General features: G+C 46.9%; 1 protein-coding gene across 1 annotated transcript; it reads right to left on the bottom strand.

Annotated features, from left to right (window-relative positions):
- Positions 1-1,333: 1,333 nt before the first annotated feature.
- Positions 1,334-15,874, bottom strand: KPNA7 (karyopherin subunit alpha 7). The gene is made up of 10 exons (XM_077918618.1): positions 15,758-15,874; positions 15,226-15,351; positions 13,943-14,028; positions 12,307-12,575; positions 10,637-10,719; positions 9,486-9,749; positions 7,481-7,714; positions 4,918-5,100; positions 3,868-4,017; positions 1,334-1,674 (listed from the first exon to the last, which is right to left on the bottom strand). Exons 1-10 carry the CDS (start codon positions 15,821-15,823, stop codon positions 1,588-1,590), a joined length of 1,548 nt encoding a protein of 515 aa, XP_077774744.1. The 5' UTR covers positions 15,824-15,874; the 3' UTR covers positions 1,334-1,587.
- Positions 15,875-17,946: the final 2,072 nt, after the last annotated feature.

Here is a 17,946-nt window from a genome sequence, read left to right as displayed (position 1 = left end):
TTGAACATTTGCCAGCATTTTAGAGTGAATTTATCCTAATATACACATTTTTGGTATGCAATTTTGTCATACGCTTCAGATTACAGACTCTGCTAACCCAGAAATACTACCTTGGGTTAAGAACTTTGCTTCAGGATGAGAACAGAAATCTTGCTCCGGCGGCGTGGCGGCAGCAGGAGGCCCCATTGGCTAAAGTGGTGCTTCAGGTTAAGAACAGTTTCAGGTTAAGTACGGACCTCCAGGACGAGTTAAGTACTTAACCTGAGGTACCACTGTACTTCTTGCAGGAGGGATGGCCAGGACACTGGTAAGACGGCCACAGGTAGCTTCAGTTGCATCCTGAGGCCTGGGAAACACCCTCAAAGAGCAGCCTGTCCCGTGATGTTGTAAAGCGAAACTCAGCTATTCCCCGCAGGGTCTGGTTTGTTGCTAATGATAGTAAACACCCCGGGTGAGCTGGGAATCTATTTCTGCAAGCCGATGCTCCTTTGGGTCTGCCTCTTTTTAAAGCACAAATTTCATTCAGTGGGTCGGCTAACCGGTTCACTGAAGTTACTTTTAAAATAAGGTTGCGAAATTTTGGAATGCATTTAAACACCCTTATTTGTTTTTTGTTTGCAAAATAAAGCAGTTAACAAATTATTATTGCTGCTAATAATAGAATTCTGATATGCAAAGGTTTGGCAGGCAGCCCTGTTAGAAACACATTCACCTAAATTAAGAGTAGCCAGAAGACAAAGCAAGCACGCTAACTATTTTTTGGGGCAGTTTGGTGTGTTCCTATTTCTTCTATGGATAAACCACAACCTAATCGCCCAGTTCCCTCAGAATATCAGGCCACAATGATAACATGGTGACTGTCCCTGTATTTTGTTAGCTTCAGCATCTCTGCTCTGTGTTGCGTTCTCATTGTGCATGGTCCCCCCCCCCCGCTTTTTTCTGTATACTGAATATTGTGAAAACATATTGCGCATGTGGAACAAACATTCAACAGAAGCCTGCTACTTGTTGTTTTGGGATTCTTGCTATAGCAGAAATGAGAACTGTTGAACAAGTGACACATCTTTCACAAGTGGCTTGGCCACTCGTCACTTGCGTAAGTAGGTGTTTTGCAGGAAATCAACAAGCTTTGAGGAAGAGGTTGAGAGATGGGATGTGGAGATCTGTTTTCTGCCTGTTGCACAGGGGAAAGATGTGCAACCTGGAGAATGTCAATATTTTGCAGGAGAGGTTCAAGCACAGACCAGAAATTTAGTTTTGCACAATTAAAGTGAATTAGAGTGCTCTGCTGACCTGGTACAACAATTCCGGTTTTTGTTTTGACTCATTTTTTTTTTTTTTTTTTTTTTTTTTTTTGCAATTAAAACTGCAGCAGGCAATTCTAAGACTACTCTCCCTGAAAGAGCTGGCTTGAGATGCAGATTTGTACAAATGCAGGATTTATTTTTACATTATTCATTCATTACAAAAGCAGTATTTATTCATTACAAATGAACCCCGTTCCCCCGGTGGTGCTTTTAAATAGCCGAGTCAAACGTGGTGCCTTTCACCAAGTCAATAAAGTGTGTTGTGGGCTGAGTCTCCCAGTCAGAATTTAAAGCAGTCTTGCATGTCAGTCAAGAAAGGTGAAGGGGCTGTTCCTTCTCCTGTTTCTGAAACCGAGTTTTCAGCATGCTGATGATGAAGAGGGGGAGGTGGAGGAGAAAGAGAAGAGGGGACAACCATTGAACTGCATGGCCTCTTCAAACCTGCAATAGATTCTGCAACTGCCAAGTCCCCCATTCCAAAAATCCCAGTTTGTTATGCTACCCAATAACTCTCTAGCAGTCTTCACAGAAATACACTGCCCAGGAATCTGGGAGAAGAGAAAACTATTCTGTAGTTTGCAGGAATGCTGTCTTACGCTGCCTCAGATAGTCAAAACTCTGATCCACCTACCGTATTTTTCACTCTATAGGATGCACCCAACCAAGGATGCCCCTTGTTTTAGAGGGGGAGAACAAGAAAAAAAAAATCTCCCCCTCTCTGCTCAGCGACCCTTCAGCGAAGCGGCAGGAGAAACGGAGCCCCTTCCATTTCTCCTCCCGCTTGGCTGAAGGGGCGCTGCGCAGCTCTCCCTCTCTGCTGAAGCCGGGAGAGTCTTGCTGAAGCCGGGAGAGAGGAATCTGAAGCCTGCGGAGCACAGTGCAAGTTCCCGCTGCACTCCAAAGGCTTCAGGCAGCTATCCCTGAAGCCTGGAGAGCGAGAGGGGTCGGTGCGAGAGGTCGGTGCCTCTAGCTCTCCAGGCTTCAGCGAAAGCAGCGCGAAGCCTCCGGAGCGTGGAGGGAGCACTCCCTCTGCGCTTCGGAGGGTTTGAGTTGCTTTCGCTGAAGCCAAGGAGCCTGCATTCGCTCCATAGGATGCACACACATTTCCCCTTAATTTTTGGAGGGGGAAAAGTGCGCCCTATAGAGCAAAAAATACGGTACTTTAGTTCTGTCAACACTGGCCGGCAGCATTTATCCAAGATTGCAGGCAAGGTATCTTTCCTAGTCTTACCTGGAGATGCCATTTGGAACTGAACCCAGAAAAACCTTCTACAGGCCAAGCAGATGCTCTCCTGTTGCCCTGCAACCCCTTCCCCCTGACATCACCCAACTGAAGAAATCTTAACCAATGAATTGTGCCGCTTGTCACTGGCTGACTGTCTCCAGTGCACACATTTAAACAATTGTTTTGAAGCAAGAGGTGGACTTTGGTTTGCGATATCTGTATTTCGGCAGGGCAGGGCGGTGAGGAGGCCAACGCCTTCTCTCGTGGGTGGGAACTATTCTTCAAACTTAGCTTCAAGGGGGCTCCTTGAAATCTTGCTGTCCTGTGAACTGGGGAACTTTTTAATAGAGCCTACGGGAAAATGTGTGCATGTTTGCGTTTGGAACGAAAAGAAGTTCTGTGGCCGAGTTCTGCTGTGGAACTGCAAGCCCGTTTCGTGCTAAGTTCTTGGTGACAGACTCTAACAAGAGGAGGGAGAGAAAATGTCACAGTTGCATTATGAAAAGCAAGGCTCACTTTTTTCTCTGCACTGGCAACCTCTTGTACTACCCCAGCTAGATTGGCATGTAAAGACAAGGCTTTATGATGTTAGCCGCCCTGAGCTCCCTCTGGCCAGGGAGGGCGGGGTACAAATAAAATTTTATTGTTGTTGTTGTTGCTGCTGCATTTTATTGGGAAAAAGCAGCATAAAAATGCCCACTGCCCAATTGCTCCTGATTCACTCTATTATGACATGCCTAGGATGGAAGGGAATACGATTACGGAATTCTGATATCTCTAGGTAAAGGTAAAGGGGCCCCTGACCATTAGGTCCAGTCGTGACCGACTCTGGGGTTGCAGCGCTCATCTCGCTTTATTGGCCAAGGGAGCCGGGCGTACAGCCTCCGGGTCATGTGGCCAACATGACTAAGCCGCTTCTGGCGAACCAGAGCAGCACATGGAAACACCGTTTACCTTCCCGCAGGAGCGGTACCAATTTATCTACTTGCACTTTGAGGTGCTTTCAAACTGCTAGGTTGGCAGGAGCAGGGACCGAGCAACAGGAGCTCACCCCATCGCGGGAATTTGAACCGCCAACCTTCTGATCAGCAAGTCCTAGGTTCTGTGGTTTAACCCACAGCGCCACCCGCGTCCCTTCTGATATTTCTAGTTTTCACTCATTTCTCCCTTTCCTTTTGTGTAAGGTTATTTTTGGGCTTTGCTATGTTTCCATTAAGTAAATAAAATCTTTAGTGCGGAGGCAGGAATTACCCAGCTGCAGTGCCCTCAACTCTCTCTGCTCAGATGCTGGACCTTCCAAAATGTGCAGGGAGACCAATGCCAGCAGCTACTTACATTGTCGGGAAAATATTTCTCAATGAGGCCCAGGGCAGCTCGGTAGACAAAGGTGTTCTCGTGAGTCTGGAGGGCTTCGATCTTCTCCAGGCCCCCCAGCTCTTCCACCAAAAGGCACAGCTTCTGCGTTGCACCCAGCTTCTCAGCAGCCTATTATTGGGATACAATGCAGGGTCCATCTAGTTCAGTATTGTCTACACTGATTGGCAGCAGACCCCCTATTTTTCCAGGTGGAAAGCCCTGCCAGGAGATGTGAGGGGCTGAACTTGGATGCAAGGCAGATTCTCTGCTATTGAGATGCCTGCAAGCCTGTGCCAAAGAGGAAAAACTGTGTTCTTCCTGCAACAGCATCGATTCCAGGTTAGAACGCTGCTCAGTTGTTCTGGACTGGTTGGATGCGGAGGAACGGTGGGAGGAACCAACTGGTGATACTTCAAGGGAAGAAAGCTCAGAGCCAGAGGAGGGGTGGTGGGACAATGAGGAGCGGTCAGAGGGAGAAGACTGGGAAGAGGAGGTGTCGGAAGCTGAAGAAGTAACAGGGCTTAGTGAGCGGGGAGACTCTGTGGCAGGGAGCAGTCCAGAATCAGAGGCAGAAGCAGAAGAGGAAGGAGGCCGAGAGAAAGAGATGAGTCAGGTTGGGGAAGAGTCGTGGGTGACTTTCCCTCCTGCTACAACAAGCTCCCCTCCCCGGCCCCTGGTCTCCTGGAACCTGAAGAGGTAAGACGACAGCCGAGCAAAGACAGGCAAGATGAAGAAGCAACAGATTGCTTGAGGGAAAACCAGAGAAGTAGATTTAGAGAGGTGTGGGAATGTGGAGACCTTCTGTCCTGCCTCACTGGGGCAAGATGTACTACTGGGAAGAGTTGCTGTGCTCACTAGGCCTGAGCTGTTTTGTTTCTTTGAATAAAGAGTTAACTGCACGGACACCTGGTGAGTTATTGCTGACCTGCTCCAGACATCTGTCTGTCTCCTCCCCCCCCCCCCGCCCCACCAATATCACTTCTCCCAGGAAGCCTACCAGAGAAGCAGCGATAAAACACGCACACTTACCAGGAAGAAACTAGAGATGCTGTCCAAGACGACGAGGATAATTTTGGCATCTTTGATAGCCAGCAAGTTCAGCAGAGGTTTAAGGACCCCCGCCTGGACCATTTCCTCCACCTGCTGCTCCGTCCCTCCAGTGGTGAAGTTGGCAACCGCCCACACAGCCTCCCTTTGGGCCCTGATGTCTCCCTGTTGAAGGTGGGGAAGGATGGGCAGCCAAGTGAATACAAGATGGCTGCAGATCAGCCGGTTCTAGTACAGTGGTACCTCGGGTTACAGATGCTTCAGGTTACAGATGCTTCAGGTTACAGACTCCGCTAACCCAGAAATAGTACCTTGGGTTAAGAACTTTGCTTCAGGATGAGAACAGAAATCGCGTGGCGGCGGCAGCGGGGCGGCAGCGAGAGGCCCCATTAGCTAAAGTGGTGCTTCAGGTTAAGAACAGTTTCAGGTTAAGAACGGACCTCTAGAACAAATTAAGTTCTTAACCAGAGGTACCACGGTAATTTAACAGTGAACAGCGCTCAGCATGCAGCAGCTGATAGCAGGACTCTCACCTATCCCACCCCAACGAAAGCAGAAACCACTTACTATAAATAAGGCATGACTTGCTTTATACGAAACGTGCATTTATTTTTGTTTAGCAAGACTTATATACTGCCTAATCAGATTTGGAAACCTTTGGCCCTCTAGATCAGTGTTTCCCCAAACTTGGGTCTCCAGCTGTTTGTTGGACTACAATTCCCATCATCCCTGACCACTGGTCCTGATAGCTAGGGATGATGGGAGTTGTAGTCCAGAAAAAAAAAACACCAGCTGGGGAGACCTAAGTTTGAGAAACGGTGCTCTGGATGTTGAACTGTTCGACAGTGGAACTATCTCCTTCGGGAAGTGGTGGACTCTCCTTCCTTGGAGGTTTTTAAGCAGAGGTTGGGTGGCCATCTGTCTTGGATACTTTTGTTGAGATTCCTGCATTGCAGGGGGTTGGACTAGATGACCCTCAGGGTCCCTTCCAACACTACAGTTCCATGATTCTATGAACTACAACTCCCATCATCCCTGGTCACTAGGCCAGGCTTCTTTCGATTTGTAGTTCAGCAACACCTGGAAGGCCAAACGTTCCCCACATCTGCACTAAGCAGTTTACCTAAAATGTATAATATTCATAAAAATTCAAATAATTTATTACATTTGCTTGTTAAAGCATCAAAATACTGTCGACTGTTGTTTTTTAAAAGCAAGATCCGTACATAATTAAACAGCATGCCTGGATAGCCTTGCCTAATCAGAAAAGCTGTTAGCAGAGCAGGCATTGAAAACAGTGCAACAGATGTCTAATATTTAAAAACTTGCATGGGCTTGGCAGTCATGTCATGGGCAGGGGCCAAGAGTTGTGCAGAAGCACCCTCCAGTTCCAGAGATTTTCACATTCCCTTTATGCATGATGTCATAAGGACTAGAAACATTCCTCTTTCAATTAAGGTGAAGGGGAATGCAGATTCTCAGGAAGGGCAACCCTTTTCTGTGTGCACTCAGTGTTATGTATTCAGTGGCCTGTGCTTGCCTGAGCTTGAGTCTGGACTAAGGATTCTGAGCTCCTGTGTTCTGATTCGATACATGATGTCCAATCACAGAACATTTCAAGATTGGGGCCTCTGCCATTGGCCCTTGAACTCTGAGTTGTGATTCGCAGCTTGGAAGTTTAGACAGCCAATCACGGGTTGAGTGGGAGTGTCCCAGGCTTTCAGGAATGTATACAGTGATACCTCGGGTTACAACTTACCGTATTTTTCGCTCCATAAGACACACTTTTTTCCTCCTAAAAAGTAAGGGGAAAGGTCTGTGCATCTTATGGAGCAAATATGTGGTCAATTGCTGGCTCCCTTTCCGGCCCCAGCCCCTTGCGCAGGCCTCCATTGCTGAATGTTCAGCAGATGGAAGCTGTTTGTTTCCCCAGCGACATGTGACTGGCTGATTAGATTATCTGTCTGGTAACTGTAGAAACGGCTCCCTTTCCTTTCCTAAAGAAGCTGCAGAACTGTAAGTTGAACCCCATGAAAACAGGATTTCCCCCTTTGCAAAGTAAGCTCACCAACTTTGAGCTGATTCCCCCCAAAAACGGGGCTTTCCCTCTTTCCTCCTCTAAAAACTAGGCACGTCTTATGGTCAGGTGCATCTTATGGAGCGAAAAATATGGTAATTCATTCCGGAGGTCCGTTCTTAATGCGAAACTGTTCTTAACCTGAGGCACGCTTTCGCTAATGGGGTCTCCCGCTGTCATTGTGCCACCAGTGCGCGATTTCCGTTCTCATCCTGGGGCAAAGTTTGCAACCCTGGGTACTACTTCTGGGTTAGCGGAGTTTGTAACCTGAAGTGTTCGTAACCCGAGGTACCACTGTATAAGCAGTTGTTTTGCCCCTATTTCCCAGTTATGCAGTTAAGTAAAGGTTCTTGCTGTTATCGCTGTGTCTTGCCTCTTGTCATAACACACCCTTCCACCAGCATTTAGCAATTACCAGCAGCGTTCCCCAGCCTGAGCAAGGGAACCCAGGACAATGCGAAACGTTACCTTCTCCAGCAGCTCCACCAGGGGAGGCAGGAGGCCACAAGTGATGAGCTGCTGTATCTGGCTGCTGGGCCCTGCTGCAATGTTGCTCAAAGCCCAGGCGGCCTCCTTCTGTATGGATGGCTTAGGGTGGTGCAGGAGGTGTGGCAAGACAGACAGCACACCGGCATCGATGGCCATCTGCGTCTGCTCATCTGTGCCAGTGACGATGTTGCCCAGAGTGCGGAGAGCTGGAGTCTGAAACAAAAAACAAAATGCAGAAAAAGTATAGATTAATCAGGGGTGCTGGAGACGCCACCAGTATTCTGAGCATAACTCGCAAATACGGGGATGGGTGGAGGGATTTGTGCATGCGAGTTCTTCTCAAGCTCTCCTTTTTCCAATCTTTTAAGTCTGGTTCTCCACATGCATTTGTGAATTATTTTTCCTTAAAAAATTCACCCACAAATATATGAATTATTTGAAAAGCAATTGTAATGAACCGATTACGCTAGTAGGACTGCAAGAAGTTCCGTAAGGAGGACTATTTGAAATATTGCAAGAAGGACTATGAAGAGAATTATTAGTTAATGATAATTAAGAGTAATAGAGAAATTAAGAAATGCAGAATAAGTGATAAAGAACGGAAAACCATCAGAGGTTGTTGATGGAAGTCTAAAATATTGTATAAGATAAGAAGTTATGTCAAAGGATTGTTGAAAATGATATGTAAAAAAACCAATAAAAATGTAAATAAAAATTAAAAATTCACCCACATCTTAGTGCTAAGTTCTCTCGATTGACAGTCTTTTGGCAGGCCATTTCCCCCAATACAATACATTTTGTGTGTTATGCATACAAAACAATGCAGCATTTCTCGTGCCGCCAGCTGTTGTTGGACTACAACTCCCATCATCCCTGACCACTGGGTCCTGCTAGCTAGGGATGATGGGAGTTGTAGCCCAGCAACAGCTGGTGACCCAAGCTTCAGAAACACTGCAATGCATTATGGCATATTTGCATCTTAATACCCCAATATTTGCATTATTGTACTCCTTATTTGGCCGGAGACCTGCATTGTAAAATACAGAGAAGTGCAGGTTTTGAAGCAAGGCTGTGTTTCTGTTCCCGTGTTGTTGGGATGTGAACTGAACTGAATTTCTGGCCCATCCCAACAGATGACCTCAGCCATCGAGGGAAAGGGAGAAATATATTTAGCAGTAGCCGGCAAGACTATATGGCACTGCTTTTCCTAAACGCCTCTTACGCAGGTGGCACTGTGGTCTAAACCACTGAGCATCTTGTGCTTGCCGATTGGAAGGTTGGTGGTTCAAATCCCTGCAACGGAGTGAGCTCCCGTTGCTCGGTCCCAGCTCCTGCCAACCTAGCAGATCGAAAGAACGCCAGTGCAAGTAGATAAACAGTCACCACTGCGGCGGGAAGGTAAACAGCATTTCCATGCACTCTGGTTTCTGTCACGGTGTCTCATTGCACCAGAAGCGGTTTAGTCATGCTGGTCACATGACCTGGAAAGCTGTCTGTGGACAAACGCTGGCTCCTTTGGCCTGTAAAGCGAGATGAGCACCGCAACCCCATAGTCGCCTTTGACTGGACTTAACCGTCCAGGGGTCCTTTAAAAAGGTAAAGGGACCCCTAACCATTAGGTCCTGTTGTGAACGACTCTGGGGTTACGGTGCTCATCTCGCTTTATTGGCTGAGGGAGCTGGTGTACAGCTTCTGGGTCATGTGGCCAGCATGACTAAGCCGCTTCTGGCGAACCAGAGCAGCACACGGAAACGCCGTTTACCTTCCTGCCTGAGCGGTACCTATTTATCTACTTGCACTTTGACGTGCTTTCGAACTGCTAGGTTGGCAGGAGCAGGGACCGAGCAACGGGAGCTCACCCCGTCGCGGGGATTCAAACCGCCAATCTTCTGATTGGCAAGTCCTAGGCTCTGTGGTTTAACCCACAGCACCATCTGCTTCCCTCCAGGGGTCCTTTACCTTACCTTTTTTTACCTTTACTTACCAGGACTGGCAGGTCTGCGTAGGCCAGGAGCTGCACCAGCCGCGGCAGTACCCCAACCTCCACCACCACATGGATGCGGTCATTGGAGCCATCCGTCAGGTAAGAGAAAGCCCAGCTGGCGTCCGCAAGGATGCCCTCGTCGTCATACTGCAGAAGGTTCATGAGCATGGGGAGCATCTGTTGCACAGCTCCCATGGGAGGATACGGGTTTTTGCCTCTGCAGAGGTTGGACAGTGTCCATGTGATGTTGCGCAGGAACCCAACCTGGAAAAACAGAATCATGTCCAAGGAAACCATTAGCTGAAACCAGAGTGGGGAAACAGAACTTCCAAAGACTCTAGGGCCATGGATAAGCTCATAGCTGTCAACTTTTCCCTTGTCTTGCGAGGAATCCTATTCGGAATAAGGGAATTTCCCTTAAAAAAAGGGAAATGTTGACAGCTATGCTCTGGAGCTGAGAAGACCGGTTAATCCATGGGTAGCCAAACTAAGGCCTGGGGGCCGAATTTGGCCCAATTGCCTTCTAAATCCGGCCCACGGACGGTCTGGGAATTAGTGTGTTTTTACATGAGTAGAATGTGTGCTTTTATTTAAAATGCATCTCCGGCTTATTTGTGGGGCATAGGAATTTGTTCTCCCCCCCCCCAAAAAAAATCATTGTTCGGCCCCTCACAAGGTCTGAGGGACAGTGGACCGGCCCCCTGCTGAAAAAGTTTGCTGACCTCTGGGTTAAACCCTTGAGGTAACCAGTTAATCCCTTGACCTATGCAACTGATGAATAGAAGAGGATAGGCTTGAATTAGTGGGAGAGACCTGATTGAAACCAACCCACTGCACCCTTGACTTGGCAAATCATGATTTCCCTCTGGAACGAGAGGGGAAAATGCAGCAGAAAGGAGGCTCGTCTGCTAAATCTGTCATTCAAGAACTGGCTGGATACAGCCATTGGTAGCTAATGGGAATACAAGCTGGGCACAAGACATTGCAATTTCTATAACTATTGCTCAGTAGGCCAGGGATGGGAAGCCTGTAACCCTCCAGATCCTGCTCCAGAGAGCCATATCTATTATCTATCTGTCTATCTATCTATCTATCTATCTATCTATCTATCTATCTATCATCTATCTAACCAGGCGGAAGCAGAAACATACCGGAGTGCAAGGTGTCACCAAGGACAGGAGGGGAGGGATTACATTGAAGCTGATCAGCACATCTCTATACTGTGGGCCGTCACCTACATAGGATAAAGCATTGGAAATGGTAGTTACTCTCCGGGTGGGTGAAAATAGCGAAACACGGTCATCTCTCCCTGAACCATCCATGGCGGCTGGTTTCCTTTGGCACTGATGGGACAGAGAGGAGGAAGACCAACAGCAGGTGGCGCCAGAGTCAATGCACCTTTTCCGTGGTGGCTCCCCGCTTGTCGAATGTTCTCCCCAGGGAGGCTTGCCTGGCACCTTTACTACAAACCTTTAGGGTGGAAACGTTTCTCTATAACCAGGCCTCTGGTGGATTGACATATTCTATGGCCATATATATATATATTCTCTAAATGACATTTCAAAATATTCATTTAAACAATTTTAAACCAATAACTTCCCTTCTTCTCTTTCGGTGGTTCATTTTGTATACCATACATCCCTGCATATTTTACATGAACTATACCATTCAACAGGCGCGGGTGGCGCTGCGGCTTAAACCACTGAGCCTCTTGGGCTTGCCGATCAGAAGGTCGGTGGTTCAAATCCCCGCAATGGGGTGAGCTCCCGTTGTTTGGTCCCTGCTCCTGCCAACCTAGCAGTTCGAAAGCACGTCAAAGTGCAGGTAGATAAATAGGTACCGCTCCAGCGGGAAGGTAAACGGCGTTTCTGTGCGCTGCTCTGGTTCGCCAGAAGCGGCTTAGTCATGCTGGCCACATGACCCGGAAGCTATATGCCAGCTCCCCCGGCCAGTAAAGCAAGATGAGCGCCGCAACCCCAGAGTCAGCCACAACTGGACCTAATGGGCAGGGGTCGCTTTACCCTTTACCTTTATACCATTCAACAATCCACCACTGAGCCTCCTGGGCTTGCCGATCAGAAGGTCGGCGGTTCAAATCCCCGCGACAGAGTGAGCTCCCATTGCTCAGTCCCTGTGGACAAACACCGGCTCCCTCGGCCTGAAAGCGAGATGAGCGCCACAATCCCATAGTCGCCTTTGACTGGGCTTAACCATCCGGGGGTCCTTTACCTTTTTCACCTTATTACATCAATCAAAACTTATTTACACTGTTGAATTTATCATAATGCTACCAGTATTTTTAAATGAACACAATTCCCCCCCCCATGGGACATTCTATGGCCTTTTAAATGTGTTTGTGGAAGGGGCCTTATTAGTTTGTTTTTATTGTGTTATTTATTTTGTGTTCTCATTTTGTATTTTTATGTTGTGAACCACCACCCGGCAACCTGCGGTATACAAATCAAATAAATAACAAGAATTGCAACCCTCCCCTAGCTCACTTCATTGTGCACCTGGGAAAGCCATACGGTTTTCTGCTGCCCAGGCAGGGTGGACCAAGAAGTCTCCAAATGAAGTTACGTGTGGACCCTAGAACGTTCTGGGCACCCTGTGTTGGGAACCAGTCACAAGAGAACTGGGTTCCAGCATGGGCAAGCGCCCCTTGAACTGGGATTGCCTGCCTTTATGACTGAACTAGCCTGGGATGTTGATGGTCTACTACTTGTTGGCTCCCCCAAATGTTGACGGTTTGGCTCTCACTGACCAAGACCCAGCAGTTCATTGGCTGCCATCTTGGAAATCCAAAAGCACCGCCACTTACCTGCTATGTTCCCCAAGGCCCACACAGCCTGCTCACAGATAGGCATCTTTGGAGAAGACAAGATGACTATCAAGCCTTGCACGGCATTGGCCTCCACTACCGCTCTGGTCTGCTCAGGTGTCCCAGAAGCAATGTTAGTGAGCGCCCAAGCAGCCTCCAGCTGCAAGCTTGGAGCGTCGTGGTGATACAAAAAGTCCACGAGTTTAGGAATGACTCCAGTTTCAACGACTTGGTCAATGGGAGGGTTCTTATGTTGAGAGAGTAGTTTCCTGTGGATGGGGAGATGGATGAGAGCCTTAATCCACTATTTAGCACAGATCGGCTGACTTCAGGCTTGCAGGACACACTTTTTAAAAACAAACAAACCTCAAGTCCCAATATCCGGCAATCAGAACCATGAGCAAAATAGTAGCTGGCTGAACAGAGTGCCTCCGTAAGGCCAACACAAGCTCAGCCCAGTAATTTGTAATCAGCACCAAAAAGAAGTCCATCAATCCTTCCACACTAAATTCCACTTCTGGTTTTCTCAGAGTCAGAAACCTTCGTTGCTCACCCAGAGAGTTACCAGGGAACTCCCAGTTAACTTCTACTGCTCCAGATTTTGCAATGCCAGTAGAACCACAACAGATTCAAAGGCCAGTGAATACAAAGTCTACATATATAGGAGTTCAAGCTGTGGCTGCACACTGTTGCAGAAAAAATATACATTGGCGGCTTCAAATGCAGTGAGGCAATTTCCCTTGATTCTGTTGGTCCAGGTCCTACCTGCCAGAACAGGATAAAACAAACTTGCTCCATCTTCCGTGTGACAACCGTCTAAATATAGTCTCCTCCTATCCAAGCTAAACATGCCCAACTATCTCAACTGCTCCTCCTAAGGCTTATTTCCAGACCCTTGATCATCTTGATCACCCACATCTGCAGCTTGTTAACATCCTTCCCAAATTGTGGCTCCCAGAACTGGACACAGGACTCCAGGTGTGGTTTGACCAAGGCAGAATAGAGCAGTACTATGACTTCTTTTGAGTTGGACTCTATACTTCTGGTGATGCAGCCTAGAATAGTATTAACTTTTTTTGCTGCTGCATCACACTGTTGACTCATGTTAAGCCTGGCGTCTACTAAGACCCCCAGACCCTTTTCACATGTACTACTGGCAAGTCAGGTGTCCCCCATCTTACATTTGTGCATTCCTACCTAAGTGCAGAACCTGACATTTGTCTCTATCAAAATTCATTTTGTTAGTTGGGGCTCAGTTCTCCAATCTTCTAAGATAATCTTTAAGCCTTCCTTTGCGATTTCTCCTTCCTTCCATCTCTCCCTTATTACATCTCAGCTCACCTGTAAGCTTCCTTCGGTTCTGCTGGGTAGCAGACCAGACTGGGACTCTGCAGCTGTGGCAAGGAAACCTTTGCCCGGCCTTGCCATCCAAGATATTTCAGAAGGCTTACCAATCCCGGCAGAGGCACCAAGAAAGAGCTTAAAACAGTGGCAGCTCACCTGTGGTCCTCCAGATGTTGCTGGACCACAACTCCCATCATGCCTTGCTGGCTGGGAGGTGTAGTCCCAACAAAATTCCAAAGGGCACTGGAATTGGGAAAGCGGTGTTAGAAGAATCAGCTTTGCCTTCACATACCTGATGGACATGGTTGCCTTGAGAATAAGATGTTGATCGTCTGATTTCAGTGCCTCAACTATTTCCTCCAAAGGAATTGGAGCAACCTGGGTTAGGGAAGAAGGGAATTATGAATCAGGCATGACAGAGACCACAAGACCAACCTACTGAAAACCCATTTGACCCAGAATCTTGTTCTCAAAGTAGCCAACCAGATGCCTCAATAGAAAGCCAGCAAGAAAGACATGGTCACTTGGGGCATAGAAGAAGAAGAAGAAGAAGAAGAAGAAGAAGAAGAAGAAGAAGAAGAGGAGTTTGGATTTGATATCCCACTTTATCACTACCCAAAGGAGCCTCAAAGCGGCTAACATTCTCCTTTCCCTTCCTCCCCCACAACAAACACTCTGTGAGGTGAGTGGGGCTGAGAGACTTCAGAGAAGTCTCTGACTTGCTTCTGACTTGCCTTTTCTCAGGATCAGTCACAACTGCTACAAGCTTTTCTGGTAAGGAAATTGGCTCCACCCCCTTGATCATTTTGGTTGCTCTGGCCAGGAACGACAACAACTGGGTTGCATCCTGATCTAAAGTGGCTGGGTAAACCCAGCCAGATGGGCAGGGTGTAAATAATAAAATAATTATTATTCTTATTCTTATTATTATTATTATTATTATTAAAGTGGGTTGCAGCAGCAGCCCCATCATCATACAAATATACGGTAGTGGGTCTCCTATTACCTATTTAGACCAAAGTCGGGGGTCACATCTGGAAATTCTGAAGGCTGCTACTAAAGAGCAGGTAGACTAACCAGTGGCCTTCCAGTCCAGATGTGTTGGACTACGACTCCCATCATCCTTGGCCATGCTGGCTGAGGCTGATGGGAGTTTGAGTCCAACTATATCTGCTGTGCCACAAGTTAGCCACTCCTCTCAGAATATACTTCCTCTCAGTTGAGAGGAGATATGATAGCCATCTTCAGATATCTCAAGGGCTGTCACATGGAAGATGGAGCAAGCTTGTTTTCTCCTGCTCTGGAGGGTAGGACTCGAACCCATGGCTTCAAGTGACAAGAAACAAGATTCCAATGAAACATACAGAAAAACTTTCTGACAGTAAGAGCTGTTTGAGAGTGGAATGGACTCTATTGGGAGGTGGTGGCCTCTCCTTCCTTGGAAGTTTTTAAGCAGAGGCTGGATGGCCATCTGTCATGGATGCTTTAGCTGAGATTCCTGCATTGCAGGGGGTTGGACTAGATGACCCTCAGGGTCCCTTCCAACTCTACAATTCCATGATTCTGTGTGCATACCTGATTCTTCTCTGGTGTGAGGTCATCTTCTGTGCTGACACTGATGTTCCTCCGCTTCAAGATCTGCAGGTCCTTCCTCGCCTTGCGAAGTTCAACTTCCGTTTCCACTCTTTGCCTTCGCATTTCCTAGAAAGGGAGACAGTCAAGTATTGCTTAAAAAAAAACAAAAGTAAGTGTTACTGTCTTGGGGTGGCCATGATGACAGGGCCAAGTCTCAGGTGTACGCATTGTAGGGCCTTCATCTCAGCAGTCTAATCTAGGGAGGGGCCTCCAACTGTTTTGAAGAGGGGGGTGGATTCAAGTCCCTACCAGTAATTCTGGCACCAACTTGAGCCCTATGCTGCAACATTCTGTTGCAGTTCCTACTGTCTCAATTATATGGAGATTCCCGGTCTGCAAATTCCATGTGCAAAGCACAAGTTTGCATTTCTGCTCTGCTCCCCTTACTGCACATGCCCTGCTGCTTCCTAATCCATCAGCCGGCCTAGCTAGAGACTCGTTTCTCAGTCCTGGTAGGATTCCCCATACTTACTAGAAGGTTTTTGCCTCTGTTTTTGAATTTCTGCATCCGCTTCTCTTGCTCACTGGTGACTGGCATCTTCACAGCTGTCTTCAGGAGACACAAAATGGCCGACGGGGCTGCCTGGCACCTAAGGGACCAGAGTCAGATTTCGTTCTGGGTGCTTCCAGACCGTTGCTGGCAGAATTAAATCTGATTTTGTGCTAGCACATCACACAGGAAGGTGGTGGATGTTTGGTGGAAGGCAGGGCGAGAGGCAGGGAACGGATGACCTACTGCAGTGCGCTCTGTGTGGGGCTACCTTTCAAGGTGACCCGGAAACTACAACTTATCCAGAATTCAGCAGCTGGACTGGGAGTGGCCACCAAGATCATATAACACTGGTCCTGAAAGACCTACATTGGTTCCCAGTATGTTTCCGAGCACAATTCAAAGTGTTGGTGCTGACCTTGAAAGCCTTAAATGGCCTCGGCCCAGTATACCTGAAGGAGCTTCTCCACCCCCATCGAAGGACACTGAGGTCCAGCCCAGAGGGCCTTCTGGCGGTTCCCTCCCTGCGAGAAGCCAAGTTACAGAGAACCAGGCAGAGGACCTTCTCGGTGGTGGTGCCCTCCCATCAGATGTCAAGGAAATAAACAACTATCTGACTTTTAGAAGACGTCTGAAGGCAGCTCTGTTTAGGGAAGTTTATAATGTTTGATGTTTTATTGTGCTTTTAATATTCAGTTGGAGCTGCCCAGAGTGACTGGGGAAACTTAGCCAGATGGGCGGGGTATAAATATCATCATCATCATCTTCATCCCAGGGGGAGAGATTGGGAGAAGAAATGGAAGCTCTCAGGTAAGAGCTGAAAGGGTCCACCACTTTCTGTGCATGATAAGGGAATTACCCTTGAGAGAGGACTATGTATTTTCTTTCTTTCTTTCAGGCTGTCATATGTCTGGATTTTCCCAGACATCACCGGGATTTCAAAGGCGGAATTGGCGTCCGGGAAGAATTTCCAGAAGGTGGCACTTTGTCCTGGATCTTAGGCAAGTCAATCAAACAATCGCGGGTTTGGAGTTGTTTGGGTTTTTGTAAAAGAAAAGCTCAAGAATTTTGGGGTTTGTGTACAAAAAGCTCGACAAAACAACAACTTTCAGGGTGTCCTGGTTTTCATTTTTTGAAATATTGCAACCCTACTTTCTCTCTCTCTTTTGCTTTTAATTTAGATTAGTTTCTTTTAACTTACTGTGTCATGAAAAAAGCTTCCATAAAATCTTACAAAAAAGATTTTGTGCTGGTATTACTACCAACCGTTATATTCCTTACCTACCCTCCATGCCTTACGACAACTCGAAAAATATAATATTAGATTTCTCTGGAAATACTTGCCAAAAAAAGTCTTTTGTTTCCAAACAGCCTTAGTGGCTCAACTCAGGTCCTGCAAAAGTAGCTGGAGGGCAGATCCCACCATCCCTGACCTCTGGCCATTGCATTAATAATAATAATAAATTTTATTTATACCCCGCCCTCCCTGGCCAGAGCCAGGCTCAGGGCAGCTAACACCAATAAAATCACAGTAAAAACATAATAGGGGAAGAAGAGAGAGGTGGAAAAAAGAATTGCATGCAAAAGTGTGTACGCTGGGAGAAAATAGCACTAAAATTGTCAGACTGGTCACAACTACAGGTACTACATACCGGTAATACCTGTACAGCATTTGTAAGAACCAGATCATTTAGTGTAGCAGCACCTAAACTTTTTGGCGTATTTTTCCGTCTATAAGACGCCCCCATGTATAAGATGCCCCCTATTTTGGGGGACTCCGATTTAAGAAAATGGGGGGAGATGTATCTGTGTATAAGATGCCTCCAAATTTTTGACATTATTTTTTAGGGAAAAAACCTAGTCTTATACACAGAAAAATATGGTAATTCCTGTTTAGACAAACCTATCCAGATGCTTAGAATGTCAAGGTAATTTTAATATGTTTTAGCATTTTATCTTTCCTATGTTTTAAAGAAGTTTTGTAAGTTTTTCTTGAATTTACTGTTTTAGATTTTGTAAACCGCTTTGTTTTTGTTTTTCCAATCAAGCGGCGAATACATTTTATGAAATAAATAATAAATAAAACGCTGGTGAATTTTCAGGACTCTTTTTAAAAAATAGAACTTAAGAGTGGAAAAAGGAACCTTATAACAAAACAAAAAAATGACAGG

This window comes from Podarcis muralis, chromosome 14 (genome assembly GCF_964188315.1).
Source record: "Podarcis muralis chromosome 14, rPodMur119.hap1.1, whole genome shotgun sequence".
NCBI lineage: Eukaryota > Metazoa > Chordata > Lepidosauria > Squamata > Lacertidae > Podarcis > Podarcis muralis.
Note: the sequence above shows the minus strand (reverse complement) of the source record. Positions and strands in the feature narration are given on the sequence as shown.

What these genes read in the sequence shown, in the direction of transcription:
- KPNA7 (XM_077918618.1), bottom strand. Translation starts at nt 15,823, where the DNA reads ATGCCAGTCACCAGTGAGCAAGAGAAGCGGATGCAGAAATTCAAAAAC. An exon ending in ACAGAGGCAAAAACCTTCTA is followed by an intron (nt 15,352 to 15,757) that starts GTAAGTATGGGG and finishes CTCCCTTTCTAG; the next exon opens with GAAATGCGAAGGCAAAGAGT. An exon ending in TCACACCAGAGAAGAATCAG is followed by an intron (nt 14,029 to 15,225) that starts GTATGCACACAG and finishes TCCCTAACCCAG; the next exon opens with GTTGCTCCAATTCCTTTGGA.